The following is a 22,181-nucleotide window of genomic DNA, read 5'->3' as shown; positions in this document are numbered from 1 at the left end:
CCATTTGTTTGTGGTTTATTACCATAATAATTATAATGATTCATATTTACTTATATTTAACATTTAATATCTAATTGTCCCTAATTGAGGTTTGCCTTTCCAGTACAGCTTTGGTAACAGAGTAAAATTATAATGCAACATTTAGATAAGATTAAGGGGAAAAAATAATAAAAATAAAAAATAACTGTAGTGTTGATAAATTTGTCAAAAACAAGATGGCGGTCGTGTAGTTAGCTTAAAGCTAACATTCAGCCAAATTTGAATTACGTTCATATTTACTGCGTTTTGATTGGCACTTGCTATGGGGACGGATTATTCCACAACGTACTGGAATAGGGGGGGACAAGCTTTACGTTATCAGATTTAAAAGCACAAAAACGATGTAAAATAAACCGCAATTTGGTGGTAACCTTTTATTTTGATATTATGTTGAATAAATCATTGTTTAAAACATTATTGCTGTATTAATTCGGTTGTTATGGACAGTGACGTTTGGCTGACCCTATTTTAAGATACATATTGGCGCGGCGAGCACGTGTCCACGTGCACAAGCCGTTCGCGTTTAGATAAGAGGCGCGCGGGGAGTAGGAGCTGTTGACGTCAGACGAGTTTGATTATTTTGAACTGGGGGGGTCAAAGATGGCGGAGGCGGAGATCAGGCAGAAGCTTCAGAATCATTCCGGGCTAAATCGTAAAGGTAACTTTTGCAACGAAGATAACATTATGACAGATACATTGTTGGTTTAAATGTTACAGCAAGCAGGGGTGAATTTGTGTAGGCGGGCGTGAAAAAACCGCTCGTCTCATCATTTGCACTGTTGACTAACTGACTGGCTGATAACACCTGCTAATGCCTGGCTAAAGCTAGCCTCGAGCTAATGCTAGGCTAAAGCTGGCCTCCATAGATATATATGGCTAGCCTCGAGCTAATGCTAGGCTACAGCTAGCCTCGAGCTAATGCTAGCGTTCCCGTATATCTCAGGCCAGTGTTCCTCAGTTTCCTGATTCATTAAACCATACATTGCACCTTTTCCTGTTTACGTTGCTCTCACACTTATTTTACCGTAATGGAGAATATTGAGGATTCAGAGAAAGCTGCTTTGGCATAGCATAACCTCCGGGCAGGATTTGGTTTTAATGTACATACACTGAGAGAGCTTTGAATAAGACATTCAAAGCTCTGTATATGTAAACAAGACGTTAGCTTAATAATGTCAGTGTTGACTGTTTTTTCGTGTATGTTTTTAAATAGTGTAAGTCATGAGATCCTACAGCAGCCCGTTAACGCTGATGCAGGTAGCCGGTTGACTTTGAGCATTCCGTGTTTACATTGAGCTTACAGCCTGTTTAGCTCCTATTAAGTGATCACGTATAACGTACGTGCGTTTACCATCTTTCGGTATTTTTGTCTCCTTCCTGTTGGTGTCTGTAATAAACCAGAGTTTACAGCGAAGCTCGTAGAAACCTTAAAATCATCGTGGTGTTTATTGGTTTTATCGTGGTTTTAACGAGTTAATCCTGACTGCTCAAACCCACATGCCCCAGAAAGTAACGCTGTATTAAGCGTATTTTGCTATTATTAACGCTGTATTTTGGCACGTTTTATGTCTGTCTTAATGATAAAAACATTTCATTTATTTCTTGTCACCACTTTGAAATGTGTGTCATGTCTGTGGACAGAAGTGTCATTGCATAGGATTTGTAATGAAGGTCCGTGCAGTTTGAGACACACACAGCAAGCAAAAAATGCTTTGTATAAGTTAATAATTAACTGTTCGCTTGGGCTTGGTGAACCTGTTAAAATAAAACAGCTGGAACTTCTCAGAGTTGCTGTTAAATAAAAATAAATTCAGCATTACTGTGTATATAGTAAAGACCTCCTTTCCATTCACAGGGAAATTTCTTGCTCAGACACCGAACATTGGAAAAATGTACCAGTAGTTGTTTGGGTTTCACTAAGGTCCTTTTGTTGTGTATGAATGTCTGGGCATTTTATCCACTCGTTTCCTCCTCATGCCTGGTGTTCCCAGTTTAGACTATGAATTGACCCTGAACAGGATAAGGCAGTTTCAGGTCAATAATGAACAACAAACAAATGCGTGAAAATTAAATGGTTTAACAGATATGTTTATTTGGTTTGTACAAAGTATGTAATGTCCCCCTTGCTTTTTACTGAACAAGTCGTCATGTAAGTTTGGTCATTGGCTTCTAGTGTGATTAGGGTTTACTGTTCAGGTAATCTGAAAAATTACAATTAAAAGAACACTCCTTTTTGTAGCTTATACGATCTTTTTAGCTGGGCAAAAAGACAGATGCTCAGACCAGTGTTTATTTTCCTTTCATTTGTGGCAACTGGAACCAGATCATCTTACCTCCTCAGATCTTATCCTGAATTCTTCCCTTCGGTTCTTCTGTCAGATGACTGTGGCCTTTAGACATGCTAATGTGACCTAGTTGGATCAGATCTGCTGAGCTGTAACCTGGACTTTACACTGCACGCAAGATGATCTTGCCTCAGCTACTCACTGTCTAGAGACTACGCTCTGTAATAATAGGGAATGGAGTATGATGTACAGTGGGACGTCCACTAATGCAGTGCATTATACAACACAATACAGAGCTGATGTCCAGAGTAAACCTCTCCACTGAGTGAAACTAATGAATATAGATCGCTGTGAAACACTGCTATTTCAGTAATACTGAAATTTCAGCTCAATACACTAAACCTACATCCACAGGAAGAGGAACAAAATAGACATTGCAGTAGGTAAAAAGCTGTGCAAGGTTTTAAGTCATTATACAGCATATAGACGTCATCTTGTGCTACTTTTGTTCTAGTGTTTGAGTGGGTGAATCCTGTCTGTTACAACAATGTGCCACTTGTACAATCTATCCAGCTTCTTGAGCCTAAAGACCATAACAATACAGCAATTAGCACCAAGCATGCAAAAAAGTGTTTTTTATTTATTTATTTTTTTTCCCCCTCCTCTCACCGCTGTCATCATCAGAGTAAACATCTCTCACGTGCATTAGCCTGTGGTGTTTCTAATAACACTTGCCCACTTGTGGCCATGGGGAATGGCTCTTTTTCATTTAGCAGCTGTTGACATTGCATTTGTTTTCACATCAAATCTGTTGGACCTGTTTAACGGTTATGTTATGGCCCATATAATATAACCCTCTGTTGTCTTCATGATGTAATAAGATCTTTGCTTATTTCCTGTGTGAATGCTCTTGTGTCCAGATGGATGAGAGGAGGGTTTGTTTCCTAGTAAGTTTAGATTCTTACATGGATTTGTCTACCATAATTATCAGCTCGGTGATTAAAATGCTGTTCCAATCCACTTGACCACTTGACACTTCTGGGCCCTTGACCCTTAACTGCTCAGTTGTATTAACAACAAAAAAAGCTATTGGGAAAAGATACATTAAAGCTCTGGATTATGGTGTCTTTCAATTGATCTAAATGTTCTGAATTTCTCAAACGCTTTTGTGCCATGTTCAAAAAATGATGGCTGCAGGTTGTGGGACTTGCTTCATAACAGCTTTTACTCATAACGATTAGAGGTAGAATCTGATCCACTGTAATGAAAGTCTTGTCTTCCGATGGCTAGAAATTTCCAAGAGAAATTACCTCTTTGATTGAATTTTTGATTCCCCCCCCCCCCCTTCAATCTTCTTCGAATGACCTTGTAGTTCCTCTAAATCATCCATCACTCCATTATCACTGTAGAGTATTAGAGTATTATCTGCTGGATCAAATGGAAACTGGATTTTCCATGGAATGCTTGAGAGGCTTTCTCTACAATTGAGATGACTGGGTTGAATAATTTTGCTGTCATTTGCTGTCATCATGGGTTGGGTATCAAAAGACATTTTCCGGTTCTGATTCCGGTTCTGCCTTACGATTCCCGGTTCTGATTCCGATTTCATAGTAAAAGAAATGTGAAAAATAATGCACAATTCTTAAACAATTCCATTTGTGTTTATTAATCACTCAAATATTTTAAACAGAGCATTTCAATTCATATCCATTTAAATTTAAATTAATCCAACATCAAATTTAACATCCAGAATTACAACTTAGCAAAACGGTTAGCAATTTTTCTGAAGAAAAATTAACATGTCTGCTTTCTCTGGGAGAAGACAAGACCTCTCCTGGTTTATTGTATCTCCAGCTGTGGAGAAAACCCTCTCAGAGGGGGTAGATTTGCTTCATTGTTGTAGCTTTGGAAATGAATCCACACTTTAGACTTTTTTTTTTTTTTATCTCAGCACAGCAGCGCTAGTGACTGATTTCTGTGGTAAGCTGTGTTAATTTGGTTGCGTGACTGTAAACAGTGTAAACAATTAATATTCATGAGGCAAGACGTGGCTATTTAAAGTGACCGCTCCCAGCGCTTTGCCCGCCATCGCATCGGAACCGCGTTTGGAACCGAAACTTAAAAATTCTGCGTGGTTCCGGTTCCTGTTAAAAAAACAGAACCGGTTCTCGTTTCCCAACCCTACTAGAGAGAAATTAATCTGATCCAGAAGTTAACGTAACATGAGCAATTAAAGTCCTTCAGTTCCTCATGTTGTTTCCTGGCTTAATGCTGTGTAAATAAGATGGTTGTCATCTTCAGATAAATGTGTAAAAATATTACATACTTAAGACAATTACAGACCTTCCCTGTAAACCTTATGCTCTATTCACGCACACACACAGTGATTTGCAGTGACTAAGCAATCAGAGATCGATAATTTTCAATAAGAACTGGCAATCTCGTGATGTGAGTGATGGTGACTAGAAGTGGGCGTGTTTAGCTGTGTGAGAAATTTATTGCTTCTATGCAGCGAGTACCAACGGGATTACCAAAGATCATATGCGCTCTACAAAGAGCTGCTTCTTGTATCATCTGGTGTGTGTGTGTGTGTGTGTGTGTGTGTGTGGGGGAGATATATATATATATATATATATATATATTTTATAATATATATATATATATATATATATATATCTCCCAAGATTATTTTTTTAAATTATTTTAGCTGCAATAAAATTGGTAGTTGCTCCACCTACTGTTAAATGGTATTTCTATGGCAACCAGCAGTAGGACTTTATAGTATTTGCTGACTTGCATCCATAAAGTGGTTTCCTGTGTGAATGCAGCTTTTCTCTGCATTCTCTCCAGCACGAGTGTGTATTTTTGCCTTTATTTTGTTAAGTGGGCACCATAAATACCGAAGAGGATAATGTTGATGCACCATATAGTTTTAGTCCATTAGATTTCTGGACACATCTGTGGATTTGCCTCAACAGTACAAGCGTGAACCCATGACAGTTTGTGGTAAATGAATAGGAATGTCTGCTAGTGACTCGAGGGAAAAATCGTTTAGCACATAAACAGGCTTTAGAGAATCAACATGTACAACATGTAAAGGAAGGCATGAAGCTGCTTAAAATAAATCGGTGCTGCAAAACCTTTTGTTCCTCACTGAATTTAGAGCAAGTTTGCTAAATTAGCAACACTAGCTCATCTCTCACACAGATGCTCAAGCTCTTACGCTGCAGACTGCTCTGTCTCTTTTCCAGTTCTACTCCCTTGCTGTTTGGTTGTACGTGATCACGTCAGCAAACAGCCTAAATAATACAAGCGACTTCACATCCCAGGCAAGGCAGCACTACAGCAGCTTATCCTTAACTCTTATTCATTACTCAATACCAGCTCTAATAATTTGAATCCTATTACACAAGTAAGCATGTGGGTTTATTAGATTTTGGTCTTGTAATTGCTTTATTACTTTGTACCGTAGGGTGAGGCGATGATGGTTGAAATGATTACAGTGAAGATTTTGTCTATGTTAATCAATCATCACTATTATGTAGCCAATGTGGGAAAATAATTTTTTAAGTCATTGTTTTATTTCCTTTTAGTTCTAGCATATTTCTGTGGATAATATAGAAGCCCAATCAAGTTACAATGCTAGTTAAATTCAAACTTTACATTAGACTTGTGGGTCCTGTATCTCATACATATCAAAGGAAAGGGGCAAGGTAACTCAGGGTATCATCTGTCTTCTTGCACCATTTGTCCCGTTGTTATGTTAATGGAATCCAGGGTGGGTGAAATTCCAGGATCTGGTGTTGGGGCTGTTACATCCTTTCATGTTTTGATGGTCACCCGAGTGTTTTGTCGTTATCTGATTGGACTGCCCCCTAAAATGTGTATATTTACAATGTATTGCCACTGTAAGTCAGACTTGATGACTGCAGCGCCCGTGCCAGTACGCTCTGACTTGCAGACTCGTTTCATCGTGTATCTACAATAAAGACTACTGCACAAGGATATCCAAGTCTCCTGGTCTTCTCTGGAAAAAGTTTACAACACCAACTACAAATACAATTTCAGCAGGCTTCGCTTTTTCTCTACATAAACACAAGCGTGTGCAAATGTAACTGTGAGGACAAGCAAAAATACAAAGTTTTTTTAAATTCACAGCAGTGTTGCTGAGGGTCCGTGTTTAAGACATGGTACCGTAGTATTAAATAGGTTTTGCTCAGTATTGTACAGTCTAAAAACGTTTTATTGTATTTTTATTTTTTTTAATTATATTTCATCCTTGTATTCTTTAAAATATTAATTTTTTTTCCATTCTCTTTTCTTTCAGAACATAATTTATTGAGGGTTTTAGACCACAATAGTTTTATTAGTGTGGTCTAGGGTCTCCTTTTGTGGCCAATACAACCTCAATACGTTTTGGAGTTGACGGTCCTACACAGTGACCATGTCACTACGTGGTGATGGTGGAGGAAAACATTTCCAGACTCATTGTTCCAGAACACCCCAAAGAGGCTCTGGTGAAAGCAGGCCATGGGAGATGTTCTACTTCACCTTCATGTTCACCAACCCCTTTGTCACCCGTCTTGCTGTGTACATTATCATCATGATACACAGCACAGTCTACAATGTTTAAACCACTGGGTGCATTAGGTAGTCCTTGGCAGTGACACGTTCATCTACCACAAATAGTTGGGCTAAAGAATGCCTTGATCATGCAACGCAAGCCATTACTGGTCGACCCCTGGGTAGTTAGCTTCTTTGGGGCTTCTCCACATACTACTACTTTTTTATTATTATTTTTTTTAAACCAATGAAACCACTAGATATGTTTTGGCTATCCTGACCAAGGATAATGACCTTGTGGAGCTCCTGTTGAACAGTTTTAGTGGGAAGAGTCAAGGTGCACATTTACTCTACAGTGATTTGGGAAGCTGTGGTAATTTTTTATTTTTTTATGTGGGATCTAATCCTGGTTAGTACTTGGACATCTTTCAGATTGCTTTCCCTTGAATGGACTGTTACTCCTGCTGGATGTGGTTCATCCTTGGGTTGGTATAGTGATATTACCAACTTCCACAAAGATTTGCTGTCATAAGCACTATTTCGGACTGGATTAGTTCTACGTGGGGACGTGGAGTAATGCAATTTTACCTCAGGATGTCTGTAATATTAATTGGCCAATTCGCACGGGACAAGACATCTCAGTAAAAGTAGCAGAAGTGGGAGGGGTAACTCGCTTTACGCACCACAGTAACCTCCTTGTCATGTGCGTATAAAGTTGCTTCCTGTTATCACGTGCACAAACGGACAACGTGGCGCCTCCATGATTGAAAAACGCACCAAAAACTACTTTTAAACAGGAAATGACGGAATTTTACCGTACATATTTACAGCGGGTCGATTCGGACGGGAATAGTATTACCTGAGGTAATTTTTTTTCAACCTTTTTACAGAAGGTAAAAGTCGCCGTAATGATTACCGAGATGGCGCATTTGGACAGGACTAAAATCACAGAGAAGCTCTGGTAATAATTACTTTACCCCCACGTCCCCACATAGAACTAGTCCCATCCGAATAGTGCTTTAGTCACACACACCAGTGAGATGCACACCAACATTGTGCTCTTTTGAATATCTGATATTTCTCTTATTATGCTATGATTTCTGTCCAGCTGTGCTGTTGCTCTGCTAACTCAAACTTCACACTCTTACGTGTGGAATGTGAAATCTGTGAAGATTAGCCACTAGAACTACCTCTCAAATGATATTGGCCAGTGTTTTGTTTCATTGTCAACATCTGTATGTTTGCTGGAACCTGCTTGTTTTCATCTTTTGGCCATGGACTTGATAAATGCTCCACCTTCATGTAATTTTAAAAATGTTTATATGGTGAAGTTTACTGTGAAGAAGTCTCCATGTTTAGTGTTTTCATGGGGTCCAGTTAAAAGTTTTTATCTTTATCTTTTGTTTTGAAAGTGATTTCTCAATATGACAGCCCCCCCCATGCCCCCATGGTAAACTGCTGCTATTATATTAAGCGTTAATTTCAATATTTCTGCTCATGTACTATGATATAGTATGTACACGCTTGTATGTATTGTCATGTATTATTTGTTTGCACCACTATGTGGCTAGGATTAACTTACTTTATGTCTTTAGCTCTGTGTTGTACTAATGCCCCCTTTCCACCAGAATTAATAGAGTTCTGGTTCAAAGTTGGTTCCCCTGGCGAACCGGTTTTCCTTTCCATGGGCTAAAGAGCCGTCACAGAGCCGAGTCCTGACGTCACTGTATGCAACGTTATACAGCAACGTTAGTGCAGCAGCGGCGCAAACACAATCAACAGCAGCGGATGTTGCTTTACGATTAATGCTCATTGCTTTGTGAAGCAGCATTGGCATCCAAACGCGGCGAATCCAACATGTACAGTACGTTAGGGCTGGGTGATATGGCCGAAAACTCTATCACGATATCAGTGTTTCATATCGGTTGATATTGATAATTATTGAACTTTTTTATGGCCCATCTAAAATAAGGACCAGTAGAAAAACATTACATTTAAACATTTTTTTATTTTAAGCTAAACCTTCCTCTGATCATAATCCCCTTAGTTATTAAGACAGAAATGTAACATAGAGAAACCTGAGAATATAGTGCAAGTTTAGTGCGAGGAAGTTCACTAGCTGTTCACCTTCTGGTAAATAGTGTGTAAAATATGTACAGTGTTTTGTAAACATAAATAAAACTGAGGTATACTGAGATACCTCTGTAATATAAAAAACAAACCTGATGCACTACAGTAACGTTGTTTAAAATATAAAACCTGCAGAAATATGAAAAAGTAACTCAATTTATTCTTACACTAATCATACTTGAAGTTGAACTATTCAAGTATATTGCGTAGATTTATTAGGGCTGTAGCTATCGAATATTTTAGTAATCGCGTATTCTACCAAAAATTTCATCGAGTAGTCTGGTAAAATGTGTTTGCTTAATTTAAAGAGCATTATTAAATATTCAAGAGAGAATAAGACAGGTCTCTTAAAATGAACAACTAATTGGTTTCCTTTTTTTTTTTTTTTTTTTTTTTTTTAGAAAAATGAATTTGAAATTTTGAAAATGAAATTTTTTTAGAAAATTAAATTAAAAACTTTAATTTTTTAAATGCATAGTATAAAATGCATACAACAATATTTTCTATCAAAAATAAACATTTAGATACCCATTGTTTCTCTGTCTATACTGTGAACAATGACAAAGTTGACAGAGAAGAATTAAGTACATTTAAGTGTCAAACATTCTGGTTTTAAAATGAACCCTTTTCTGAGATGCAAAAACAAAAAAATAAATGATTTTCAAATTACTTTTTTAAAGTATCTCAAGGCATACATTAAAATAAATAGTAATAATACAAAAATACTGCCTTTAAGTCATGCAACTTTCAGAACTAATAGATTCAAAATCGACAGCTCAGCTATAACAAACCTTTTACTGTCTAATTTGGAATGCTTTGTGGTATTTAAGAGGCAAAAAACATGGACATGAACTTTGACCTAGAGGCCATGCATGGTTTCACACAGAGTGCTTTAAGCATATTATATATTGCCCTGCGCTTTGAAGAAATGTTTCCTGCTGCTGAAAACGGACGCTCTGATAGTGTCCCAAAACCTGGACATTTTCTGTCGTTTTCTCCTGTTTGTTTCTTCTCTTTGCTCAGTGACATTATCGCACCCTTCCACTTTGCAGCCCGCACTAGCACGCACTCTCAAATCAAAACCGCTAACTCCTCGCGTCTCCTTCCGCTTTTACATAAGCGCATTGTGACACACAGACACACACACACACAATAATTGCACAATAATGTGACGTGCACTTTAAAATGAATTAAACGAGGCTTCGAAGCAGAGGAATTTGCCTAGCACATTTGTCATCGAGTTACTCGAGGAATCGTTTCAGCCCTAGTTATAATATCCAAAAAACTGCCATACTGGCAAGCTGACTTTTCCTCTATTATTTACAGTTTCCTCACTCGCTGCGGCTCATTTTCTGCTTATCAGTTGCCGGTTACCGAAGAGGAATCCAGCACCAGCACGAGACAACGATATGGTGCAACCAAACTTGATACTGTTACATGATTGGCTGTTAGTGTCACTCCCCAAGTTGCTAGGTTACCAGAGATTGAGTGCCTTTGTTAATGCAACCAAAATTCTTTTGGCTTCTGTTGGCTAGTCACAGCATATGTAGCACCAAGGTCCTGGAGAAACATTGTCTCAACTCACTATGTACTGCATCAGCTATATATGGTTGAAATGACAATATATATTGGCAAAGTATGTTACTGCATCTAGTATGTAACCGGTTTATTCACGTGGACTCTGTGTTCTTGCTCGCTGGGGTGACAGTGGGTGCAGCAGATATTAACAGTGAGAGAGAGCTGGTGTATGAGTGTGTATTGTGTGGATAGATGCTTGCTGAACGTGTGTGTGTTATTCCTTCTGTTACAACAATATAAATCTGTTGAGAGGAGGAGAGCTGGCAGCGTGACTGATATATGGAGAAGTTTAATTTCTATTTTTTTTTCTTTGAATATAATCTATTTTTAAACACATTTTCGTGACCTCTTGGATCCAATCATTTTTAACAAGTTTGTAATTTGTATAGACATTCTTCAAGGAAAAGAGGCGCTCCAGTCACTTTCATCAGATTGGTGTGAGGATTCCGGTTGTTTTGTTCCAATCAAAGAGTCTGATCTATATAAATGATCCTGGTCTGTCCTAGCAAACAGAGATCTGTACATTTTAGCAAAAATGGAAACCATTAGTGTACATTAGCTGCCACTAGGCCTTTCTCCAACCATCGTACAAGTGCCTGATGCATAAGCAACACAAGAATATAAAGGATCAATTTTTCTCTCCTCTGTTAACAAATTATTTGGATTAAGCATGCAATAGTCTTTTACACTGTGCACATAGTTTGGGTTAATGACCTTATTTTTATATTCCCTGCAGATAGGCCAGGAAAATATTTGAATTACAAATGTAAGTGAAATGTAAGCTTCTGCTAATTCATGGTGTGTGTTAGTTTATCAGGTGGCTGTTCTCTAACCGCTCTCTGTCTGTGTCTATTGCGGTTAGGTGCGGGTTTGGCAGAAGACGTGTGTCATAAGATGAGCGGAGACGAGGCGGAGGAGCTGCTTGAAGAAGAGGAGGTGGCTGGGCCTGTTCAAATTGTGGTGGCAGATGAAGATGATCACCAGTTTTCTCTGGATGAGCAGGCACTGGAGCGCATCCTGCTGCAGGACCACATCCGAGATCTCAACGTAGTGGTGGTGTCTGTTGCTGGGGCCTTCCGCAAGGGAAAGTCCTTCCTGCTGGATTTCATGCTCCGATATATGTACGACCAGGTGAGAGATGATTCAGTTGAGTTAACCAATTAAATTGTTCAAGAGAAGAACTGGGTTTGGCCACGGGTTCCCAAACTATTAATGCAAATGGCTTTCTACAGAATTTTCTACAACCAAGCCTTAACCATACTTTCATTTAGGTTTTTAGTTTAGGATGCCTGTAACATTTTAAATTGTCATTCAACATTTAAAATACAAATTGTTAGTAACGTGGTAAGCTAAGTGAGGGGATGTGTTTTTCTGCTGTCACATAGGCATGTAGATGTGAGTATCTTATTTGGTTGCAGTTCATACACGAGGCATAACTTTATGTGCAAAAGCAACAGTAATGCGAGCAACAATACATGCTGACTGCATTTGTTTTGCTTTAAAACCCTTTGCTGCCAACATGATTGTGCTTTCTGCGTCTTTCTCATGGCTGCGTCTCAGATCGACGAATCTGCCTCTTAAATTCAAAAAGGATTTACCACGATTCAAGGTTTTTAAAAAACCTTTTTTTAAAAAACTTATGAAGAACTGTAATGTGGAAAACCAGTTAGTGTTCATACTAAATGGACTAGCATAGTACACCTGAACTAGCGAATACCAGCAGGACCCGGCACACCCATGTACTGTCCGGAGAAGTCTGCCACAAGTAGTCTTAATGAAAGAATTTCGGCCAAATAGAAGTACCTCTGATGTGGAAACAAGGCTAGGCGATATGCACAAAAACATAAGAACTGGAGTGCAGAAAAATGTGCTCTGGACTGCTGAGTCAAAATTTTAAACAAGCAAATATGAACTGACGTTTTGGGGCCACAGAGCCCTGATTTCAACATCGAGTCTGTTTGTGATCACAAGAAGAGCCATGATGATTTGAGGCAGCCTCCATCCACAGAAGATCTGTAGTTAGTTCTCCTACCTGCCGAGTTCCTTCAAAAACGTTGTGCAAGTATACCTAGAAAAATGTATTCTGTTTTGTAGGCAAATGCTAGTCGCAGAAAATGATTTAATTAGAATTTCTATTCTGTAAATTTTTTTATATACCTGCCTAAAATCTTTGCACAATACTGTGTGTGTATAACGTATATTTAATTTGCGATCTGATTAAAACAGAAGATTGTTTCCCATTTGAGTTCAGGGTGCGTCTGTATTATGGCGGTTAATCCACCTGCTCAGAGATTGGACTTTTTCATTTACCTTCCCTTCTTCACTGCAGTCATAGAATCTGTCCTGTGCAACAAAACAGGACAGAAACAGACTGCAACGCACGGTTATAACAGCAGAAAAAATAATTGCCGCCCCCTGCCCACTCTCCAGGACTAGTAAGACACAAGAACCAGAAACCGGGCAGGGAAAATCACTACTGACCCTTCGCACCCTGGACACAACCTCTTTCAGCTCCTCCCTTCTGGCAGGTGCTACAGAACTTTGCTTACTAAAACTGCCAGACACAGGAACAGTTTCTTTCCCCAGGCAATCACCCTGATCAACAACTCACCATAATTATATTCACTGCTTCTTATCATAAGTACTGCATTATCAGGACTTCATTACGTCAGTCATTCAGGACGTCAGTCATCATATCATCTGTATATTACACACTACTGCTGCTGTATATTGTACAAAAAGCATAATATTGCACAATATTATGTATATAACTGGTCAGTCGTATTCTATATTCATATTTTATACTCATTCTGTCTACATTGTATCTCATCATCTGCATTGTTTTCTTGTTTAGTATTATATGTCTGTACTTTTGAGTCTCAAACTGCTGGAACCAAATTCCTTGTGTGTGAACACACTTGGCCAATAAATCTGATACTGATTCAGTTGGTTATCATCAGTAAGGCCTTTTTTTCTTCTTCACAAAGTTGAAAATGTTAGGAAGTTGGTTGTAAAAACGGGGCTCTAAATGACAAGATCATATTCAGCTTTGTAACCAAACAAATCTGACTGATTACAACGTGGTGCAATGATCTTGTTGCAGTAGGAGGTCCAAACACCCAATTAGGCTGAATTGAACGGAGCAGCGATCTTTACTACTAATGAGTGCAAAAATTATGCTGTGCTAAACAATGGCCAGATTTAAAAACTTTGTAAAAGATCTAAAGCAAGTTTAACTAAATATTTCTGCACTAAGCCATAGATTCAGACTGTTTTGCCATGTCCATTAACATGATGTACTTTCCCCCTCAGGGTTTGTAGGTTAGGTGTCTTGTGAGAGGCCTTTTTATAATGCTTCTACGTTGTTGTTGTGAATTGCAATGTGTTTACTGAAATAGATTACTCTATAGATTTGAAATGTAATTTAAGTTGCAGTAAGACTCCGAGTGAAACCTGAACATGTAAAGTATGTCCAGGAATCTGGTTTCCCTACGTTCGTTTCTCAGTAGACTATTTTACATATTAATGTTTTATCATAATCAATTGTCTTGGAAACTACAACAAAAGGCCTGAACATTAAACCATTACTACTGATTCTGTATTGACCTTTTAATCATTTTTACCTGTTTCTTACTATTTTATAACACCTGGCCCCTGACCTAGTTATCCTGTAACACTTATTTTTCTTTGCAACAGAAAAGCTGGTTTTGTTTCTTTAGATTACTTTCTCATTAACCGTCATGCTGTTGCAGAAATCAGCCTCATGGCTGGGGGGAAGTGATGAACCATTGACAGGCTTCACCTGGCGAGGTGGATGTGAGCGGGAGACCACAGGAATCCTGGCCTGGAGTGAAGTGTTTGTGGTCAACAAACCGGACGGGTCCCAGGTAGAACCTGACACCTTACTCGCGTACTGTAGCTTGCAACACTGCACAACCATCTGTATTCATCAAGTCTCTCAGAATAGAATAACTATAAAAGTTGTATAACAAAAACACATGTAACTAGGTACATAAAGGGAAATTCAAGTTTCTCGCTGAACGTGACCGATCTTTAAGTTGTTGATGAGCCGGTCCTCTTTATAATGTTTATATGGTTACACTTGAGCAGTTTCACTTACCTGAGGTGAATCCCTTTTGTTGATGCTGATTGTTGGCTCACAGCGGAGATCTCTACATAATCAGTCTCTCTGAAACAACTCTACTTAATTTGTTCAGGGGTTATAACTATCATTGTGACGGAAGTGATTTATGTAAACGACAGGGTTTTTCGTCTAGAGGTTTAGCTCCTGTTTATGGTGTGGCACACTTGTGTTCACGGTTTTTAGTGATACTGATTACATACAAATAAATTTTATGAAGAGTCTGATTCCAAGAATAAGATTTCACCAACTTAAAGTATGTTTTAGTGTGGATTTAGAAACCATCTTGGGTAAATGTAGTCTATAAGACTATAGAAATGTGGTGATGGTTACCCTTTCCTTGTTAGTCAGTGTGCAAGTGGATGAATCTGCTAATTGTCCTTTTGTTTTCCTTATTGGGTTTTTTTTTTTTTTTTTTTTGCACTGTAGATTTTGGAGCTAGGCTATATTAACCTGACTCTCACACCCATATATGTGGACCTTTCTTAAACTGCTGCCACAATTTTTGAAGCAGATGATTGTCTACAATATCTTTTGTATGCTGTAGCCAGAAAGTTCGAACCTGTTCCAGCATGACAATGCCACAGTGCACAAAGCGACCATTATGAAGACCCTGAGCAAGGCCCTTAACCCTCAATTGCTCGGTTGTATAAATTTAAATAAAAGGAAAATGTAAGTCACTCTGGAAACGAATGTCTGCTAAATGCTCTAAATGTAAATGAAGATTTTGTTTTCCTTCAGGGTGGAGTGAAAGAATGGTGTTGTCATCCACAGAACCGTTGACTTCACTAATGCTCTTGGCTGAATGATTACAACAAAATTACAACAGCTCCAAAGTCTAGTGGAATGTCTTCCCAGAGGAGCAGAGGTTATAATGATGGATATTTAGAAAGCACACATGGGTGTGATTGACCATTGTCGTCCATGTAGTGTACTTATTACCCCCGTCATCGTTGGTATCTCTCGCATGCTACACTTGGGTCTTGGAGGTTTATCTAGGAGTGGAATACGTACATGCTTCTTATGTAAGCACAATCTAATGCCTGAAAATGTTGACTTCTGAAATTCTAAACTGATCCTTTTTTAAGCAGTTATGACATCCTTCCTAGGCTCAGTGGCTTTATGAAATCTGGAGCCTGAACTTTGCACAATCCTCGTGTTATATCTAATAGTGTTTTTCATGATTTGTAGTCATTGCATATCCTTTTAATGTTAGTAATTTTCAAATGTTTTAAAGCTTTGTACAATAAATTCACTAAATTAAAGGTTAGGGTTTCATGTAACAAATATACAATGTGTATGTATAAAAGATCTGTGTAACTGAAAGAAGAAGGTTAGAGTTTGGAATTTGGATAAATGCTTTCACTGTTGGAAGCAGGTCTGTGTTCGTGATGGAATCAACAGGTTTTGGTAAAACTGAGTCTCAGTCGTGGCCATGTGCGTCTCTGCAGGTGGCTGTGCTGCTCATGGACACACAGGGAGCCTTCGACAGCCAGTCTACCATTAAAGACTGTGCCACCCTCTTCGCCCTCAGCACCATGACCAGCTCTGTTCAGGTCTACTTTTTCATCTGCTTTTATATTGTACTGAATATCCTATTCTCTTGTGGACTGTAGTTTTTTTTTCTTTGTGCTACGGTTAAGTAAACACTATATGTTCATACTTTCTCTTCATTACATGAATCCAAATATAAACTTTAAGCTTTTTTTTTTTTCTCCTCCCCCTTTTCCCCAATGATGAACTTTACAATATACTTGACTTTTAAAGTCATTCAGTCCTATCACATGGTTGCATCCCTGCTTCGAATACTGTTGCAATAATTTGTTTGAATACAATCAACTTTAGATTCTTCCTGTTTAATGCTCTTGTGATTTCCATCCAGGTTTACAATTTATCTCAGAATGTGCAAGAGGATGATCTTCAACATCTGCAGGTAAGTCTTTTGCTTTGATTATTTTAAAGGAACCAAAGTGGGGAAAATCCAGCTTTACAGGAGTGCACCTCTTCTTCATCACTGTTTTTCTCTTTAGCTTTTCACAGAGTATGGAAGACTTGCTATGGAGGAAATTTACCTAAAACCATTCCAGGTATGTTTTACTGTGACTGTTGTACTCGAACTTTTTAATATTTTATTTAATACAATGGAGAATTTTCTTAACACGAACATTATCTGTGGCTTCTAGTCGCTAATGTTTCTCATAAGAGACTGGAGTTACCCGTATGAACATGACTATGGCCTGGAAGGGGGGAATGCGTTTCTAGAGAAAAGGCTACAGGTAAGTGGAGCTTCTATGCCCTACTTGTTACACATTGAGCTGCAATCGAGACTAGCGTTCGTAATCTGAGAAGCATAAGCTTCAAAGAGAGACTGCACCTTATTCTTTATACAAGAAATATGATGACGGACCAGAACGTCTACTCCAACTGCTGCCCTAAATATGCTGTTTGCATGTTTACTGTGAGAGCTGGTCCTAAATGTAACTTCTCTGTGTTATGTTCACCCAGGATTTATAAGCAAGTAATCATTAATCCACCCTTATCTCTACAGTAATCTCTGATAGTGGTGTCCCTTATGCTTTATACATCCTTTTTGAGTCGATCTGAATAATTGGTTCACTTTATCTCTTCTTCCCTGTGATGCATAATTAGTTATTTGTTAGTGAATGTGCATAATGGCAGAGTTGACTTGATGACTGATGTATTTTCTTTTAATGTGCACTCAGGTGAAGCAGAACCAACACGAGGAGCTTCAGAATGTCCGGAAACACATCCACTCTTGTTTTTCTAACATCAACTGCTTCCTGCTTCCTCACCCTGGCCTCAAAGTGGCCACCAATCCCCATTTTGATGGCAGATTGAGAGGTAGGAGTCATCTGCCCTCTAGTGTCTGAAAATCAGTATTGTTGTTTTAAAATAGTGACCGATTTTGACGTCTTTACGGTTTTTACTCCCATGGGTTTTATAAACGAACTTATATTTCTGCTGTAGTATTAAGAACTTGAGCAGCATTTGTGATGTAAATGCACTTTTAGGATGGATTTATGCTGAACTCGAGTTTGCAAATGTTTGTCCTCCTCCTCTACCTTCCCACACACAGATATTGATCCTGACTTTAAAAAGGAGCTGGAGAATCTCATCCCACTGTTGCTGGCTCCAGAGAACTTGGTGGAGAAAGAAATTGGTGGTTCCAAAGTGACATGTAGAGATCTTGTACAGTATTTCAAAGTAAATGCCTTCCTCCTCCAAAATGCACGTGATTTTATCTGTTAAATAAATCAGTTGGCTCTGTGTCTTAACTCTGCTGTCTGGCTCTAGGCCTACATGAAAATATACCAAGGGGAAGAGCTACCACAACCAAAGTCCATGTTACAGGTAGAGTTCATTACAGCACAAACAAAAACATCTGATCGGTCAATGGCATTTAATATAATCATAAATTAGGAGGATTTGATTTAATTGTATAGTGTGATTGTTATTCTTTTTGTTTGTGTAGGCAACAGCTGAAGCTAACAATCTTGCAGCAGTCACAGGAGCAAAGGATGCTTACATGAAGAGCATGGAAAAGGTAAATGAACATCTTCAACTGAACCGCTAATCTTTAGGCACAAGAGAATTTGGTTTCCAATATTGCAATAGAAAATACTGGCATTTTACTTTCATGATGTTTCCTTTTAACATTTCATCTCATGGAACCTGTATTATGATTTTTTTTTTTTCATCTAGTCACAATACAAAACTAATCAGTGACTCTCATGTTTGAATCTTGACCAGAGTTTAGTGTTATGTTGCTACCTACTGGCCACTTTAATAGGCATGCCTACCATTTCTCATCTACTTTAGGCATACAATTAAAGACTACAGTGAAAACCATGCACGTTAGCCAGTCAGGAGAGAGTACAGCTATTTTGGGTGGTGGAACCATGTTGCTGTCATGTCTTAGCACTTTTCTGGTATGATTCTCATAAAACACCCACGGTGCGAGTTGCACAGTATGAACCTGTTGTGTGCTGCAGGTCTGTGGAGGAGACAAGTCCTACATCGCACCAGCTGATTTGGAGCGCCATCACGAGGAGCTGAAGCAGAGCTCTATACGGCAGTTCTGCGCCATCAAGAAGATGGGAGGCGAGGAGTTCTGCCGCCGCTACCAGGAGCAGCTGGAGGCTGAGCTGGACGAGGCTTATGCTAACTTCGTCAAGCACAACGACGGAAAGAACATTTTCTTTGCTGCGCGCACGCCAGCCACACTCTTTGCCCTCATGTTTGCCATGTATGTGGTATCGCTAGTGACGGGCTTTGTGGGCGTAAACTCTGTGGCTATGCTGTGTAATCTGATCATGGGCGTGGCTCTGGTGTCTCTGTGCACCTGGGCCTATGTCAAATACTCAGGGGAGTTCCGCGAGGTGGGCTGCGTCATCGACCAGGTGGCAGAAACTCTTTGGGTGCAGGTGGGTTATTCTCAACCTGCAACTTTTTTCTCTTTCAGTTTATCTTCTTTTTGTGTGTCTCTTGGACCTGAAATCCAATCCAATTCACACAAGAAGGAAAAATCATTCCACACTTATCCCTCTTGTTGTTCTCTACTATGCACACTCCAGCTTTCTGAGGTTCTTTTATGGGGTCTGACCCGTATTCACAGAAACAAGATTTATCTTTATTATATCTATAATGTTGGTAATATAAAGTTTTCCCAGTCACATTTATATCAGATATTTAAACAAACTTTCCCGATAAGCACGACTAATTTACAGCAGTTTTCTATCGAAAAAGGAAGAATGACTGGGATGTCAAGGGATTTCTATTACAGACTTGCACGACTTCAATTTCATGCATGTTTGTCTTATAGTGCGACTCAATAATGAGCGATCAACTGAAGTTGGTCTTTAATGTCTTTTCTTAAAAAATGTAGTTTTATTTTTCACCATTGATCAAAATCATTTTCATCACAGATACCATGGTGAATAAATGGGGTTTATAATGTTCCCCTTTAGATATATTGAACTGGGACCTTAGTCACTGTTTAATTATAATATTCATGAGGAATCATTTCAAGGTAATTATGTTCCAGACTAAACTTGCACTGATGGATGAATAGTCGACAGTAGTCTGAACACTCAGGCCACCATCTCTTGTTGGAACCTGGGAGACGTGTCTGCAGTGACGCTTGTAACCCCGGGGGTGGCATCAGCAAGTTGTTCTAAAATAACTGTGGTGTAATATTCCAGATTGTCTCACCATGCCTTACATATTTCCTCTTTTTCTAATGTTAAATTTCATTAAGCCTCCACATGTAGGAGTGCTGATTTAGACTAAGATCTCCTCTTTTTATGATTTTTGGAGGTCTGATCTGAGAGGATGTTGCTATTTCTGCCTCCAGACTCCCATAACCCTAGAAAGCTTGTTATATAAAGTTTAACACTTGCTTTAAATAGACACTTATCTGTCTCTTGGGATTGGTCTTTTTTGCTGATTTTTGATGCACTGCTTTATTTTCCTTTCCTCTCCTGCTAATTTCTTCATTTGTCTTTCCACTCCGCTGAACAGAGGACTCCGAGAAAGGTGAGCTGTCTGCAGGCCGTCCTGTCTCTTGTGCTTGGCTTTTGTTTTTTGCCCCACCCCGTGTCTGTGCCCTGGACTAACGCACTCTCTTTCTTTCAGGTGTTTTGCAAGCTTTTCGAGGTTGTAAGGAACAAAGTGACGCTGCGCACACTCCTGCCCACTCGGCGAAACAGACTGCCCTCAAACAACAATGTGAAGAAGAAAAACTAGTTGCTACATTCTTTCAAAAACTCCTTTGTAGGACCTTCTCAGCCCTGACGAGCGAGTGGCCTCGGCCGCACCGGGTTGGGTTTAAGTACAAACTGCTGTGTACTCGGTTCTGTACGTTTATAGAATGCAGAATGGCACTTTCATCATCCAGATGTCCTTCATTCCATCATGCTGACATTTGTATCTAATGGAGGACTGAAGTCGTTGAATATTTGTTAATGCATCAAATGCTTCTTATATGCTGTTTGTTTGGCCTGTCGGGTGTTGAGTGTGTGTGTGTTGAGTGTGTGTTGAGTGCTCCCTCAGCTACCACTTCACTTCTGACCTTTCTCTATTCTCTTCATTCCGTATTCATCTCATCATTCCCCGTTCTGCATTCTCTCATTGTCGGTTTCGTCCTTTTTGTTTCTCTGCTCAGGTGTTGCAGTGATTCGGTTGATTTTAGGCTGAACTCCATGCAAGCTTGCTTATGTTGCCAAGTTACAGACAAACTGACGCTGCACCAATCATAGAGCCAAAGTTTACACCATTCTTCATGCACACTCCGTAGTGTGTGATCGTCTTTGAACGCTTGAGACATTGGCATTTAGTGGCTTAGCCACTAGTGGAAGACTGACATTGGCCTTGTATTTCTAGAAAGGGTGCCCACTAGAGCCTTGCTAATGAGGTGGATAGTTAAACGTGCTGTTCCGCTCTCCCCAGTGAGAAAATGGCACATTTTATACTGTAATTTACTTTTCCACTGAATAACACAAGGCACTTAATGGTTATTATTCGTAATGTGAAAGGATTCTAAAGGAATCGGGCGCTATCTATAGATTTTAATCGCACATTTCTTTGTTTTTGTCAGTCTTGTTGTTTAAATAAATACAACACTGCATATTTTATTCAAGGTGTATGACATGTCTTATGTTCCACAGTATTATAAAAATTGTGAGATCAAATCATAGAGGTAAAGGATGAACTGTACCAATGACGGTAGCAAAGTGAAATTACTGTACACAGTTGCTTCTATAGGCCCATGTGCTGTCTACCTGCTGTATAATAGAACATAGATGCTTTGATGATTCCATCCACAAGATGACGGTTGACGTGAGCTATCCTGTACAGTTCGGATTTTTTAAACTCGTCACAAATAGGGCATGTGTATGGAAAATAGATGTATAACTAAAATTTTCTATACCTTTTTTGTAGCTGGAACAGCATCGGTTTTGTGGTAGACTGATGCCCCGTTAATTTAAAGGAATGCTTTCGTGATGTGTAAATGTCAGAAGGATGTATTATATTTTTTCTTTTATTTATATATTAATTATCTACCTTGAGCATTATGATTCCACTCTTGCTGACCAAGCACTGGAATGTTTATAATCTTTCACTTGTTTTCAGTTTTTATTTTATTTTTTTATTTTTATTTTTCAATACAATATTAAAATGAACTGCTGTATATCCAAATGTTCAGTTCAGTCTAGTTCATCTCTTTATTGCATTTGTGTTGCAACACTACATGCTTGAGATATAAAATGCCATCACACTGAAGGGTCCATGTACAGAGCTCTGTTCTTGAGCCGGGGCTGGAGCTTAGTGCAAATGTTCCTGAGCTAAGCACTGATACTTATTCTAACGCTTATCATATAGTGTATGCAAGACAGCCACTTCTTATTATGCGGCACCTTGAGCTT

General features: G+C 38.9%; 1 protein-coding gene across 6 annotated transcripts; it reads left to right on the top strand.

Moving 5' to 3' along the window:
- The first annotated feature begins 541 nt into the window (after positions 1-541).
- LOC113649653 (atlastin-2-like) lies at positions 542-21,954 on the top strand. Of its 6 annotated transcripts, none has more exons than XM_027157537.2 (16): positions 563-697; positions 6,652-7,372; positions 11,332-11,361; positions 11,458-11,726; positions 14,348-14,482; positions 16,188-16,292; positions 16,619-16,669; positions 16,767-16,823; positions 16,920-17,012; positions 17,460-17,598; positions 17,834-17,961; positions 18,052-18,108; positions 18,230-18,301; positions 18,750-19,181; positions 20,278-20,292; positions 20,392-21,954. In XM_027157537.2, exons 2-16 carry the CDS (start codon positions 7,279-7,281, stop codon positions 20,500-20,502), a joined length of 1,788 nt encoding a protein of 595 aa, XP_027013338.2. In that variant the 5' UTR covers positions 563-697; positions 6,652-7,278; the 3' UTR covers positions 20,503-21,954. The 6 variants fall into 6 exon arrangements, with proteins under 6 accessions (XP_027013342.1, XP_027013338.2, XP_047668773.1 ...); XM_047812817.1 differs by having other exon boundaries at positions 564-697; positions 6,652-6,974; XM_027157539.2 differs by lacking the exon at positions 20,278-20,292 and having other exon boundaries at positions 565-697.
- The last annotated feature ends 227 nt before the right edge of the window (positions 21,955-22,181 follow it).

This window comes from Tachysurus fulvidraco, chromosome 1 (assembly GCF_022655615.1).
Source record: "Tachysurus fulvidraco isolate hzauxx_2018 chromosome 1, HZAU_PFXX_2.0, whole genome shotgun sequence".
NCBI classification, from domain to species: Eukaryota; Metazoa; Chordata; class Actinopteri; order Siluriformes; family Bagridae; genus Tachysurus; species Tachysurus fulvidraco.
The sequence above is the reverse complement of the archived record's forward strand: the minus strand, read 5'-3'. Positions and strand labels throughout refer to the sequence as shown.

Bases quoted from the DNA above. Each gene is read 5' to 3' on its own strand.
- LOC113649653 (XM_027157537.2), top strand. From the start codon at position 7,279: ATGTGGGATCTAATCCTGGTTAGTACTTGGACATCTTTCAGATTGCTT. The intron at 16,293-16,618 runs GTCTACTTTTTC...ATTTCCATCCAG, and splicing joins CCATGACCAGCTCTGTTCAG to GTTTACAATTTATCTCAGAA. The intron at 17,013-17,459 runs GTAAGTGGAGCT...ATGTGCACTCAG, and splicing joins TTCTAGAGAAAAGGCTACAG to GTGAAGCAGAACCAACACGA.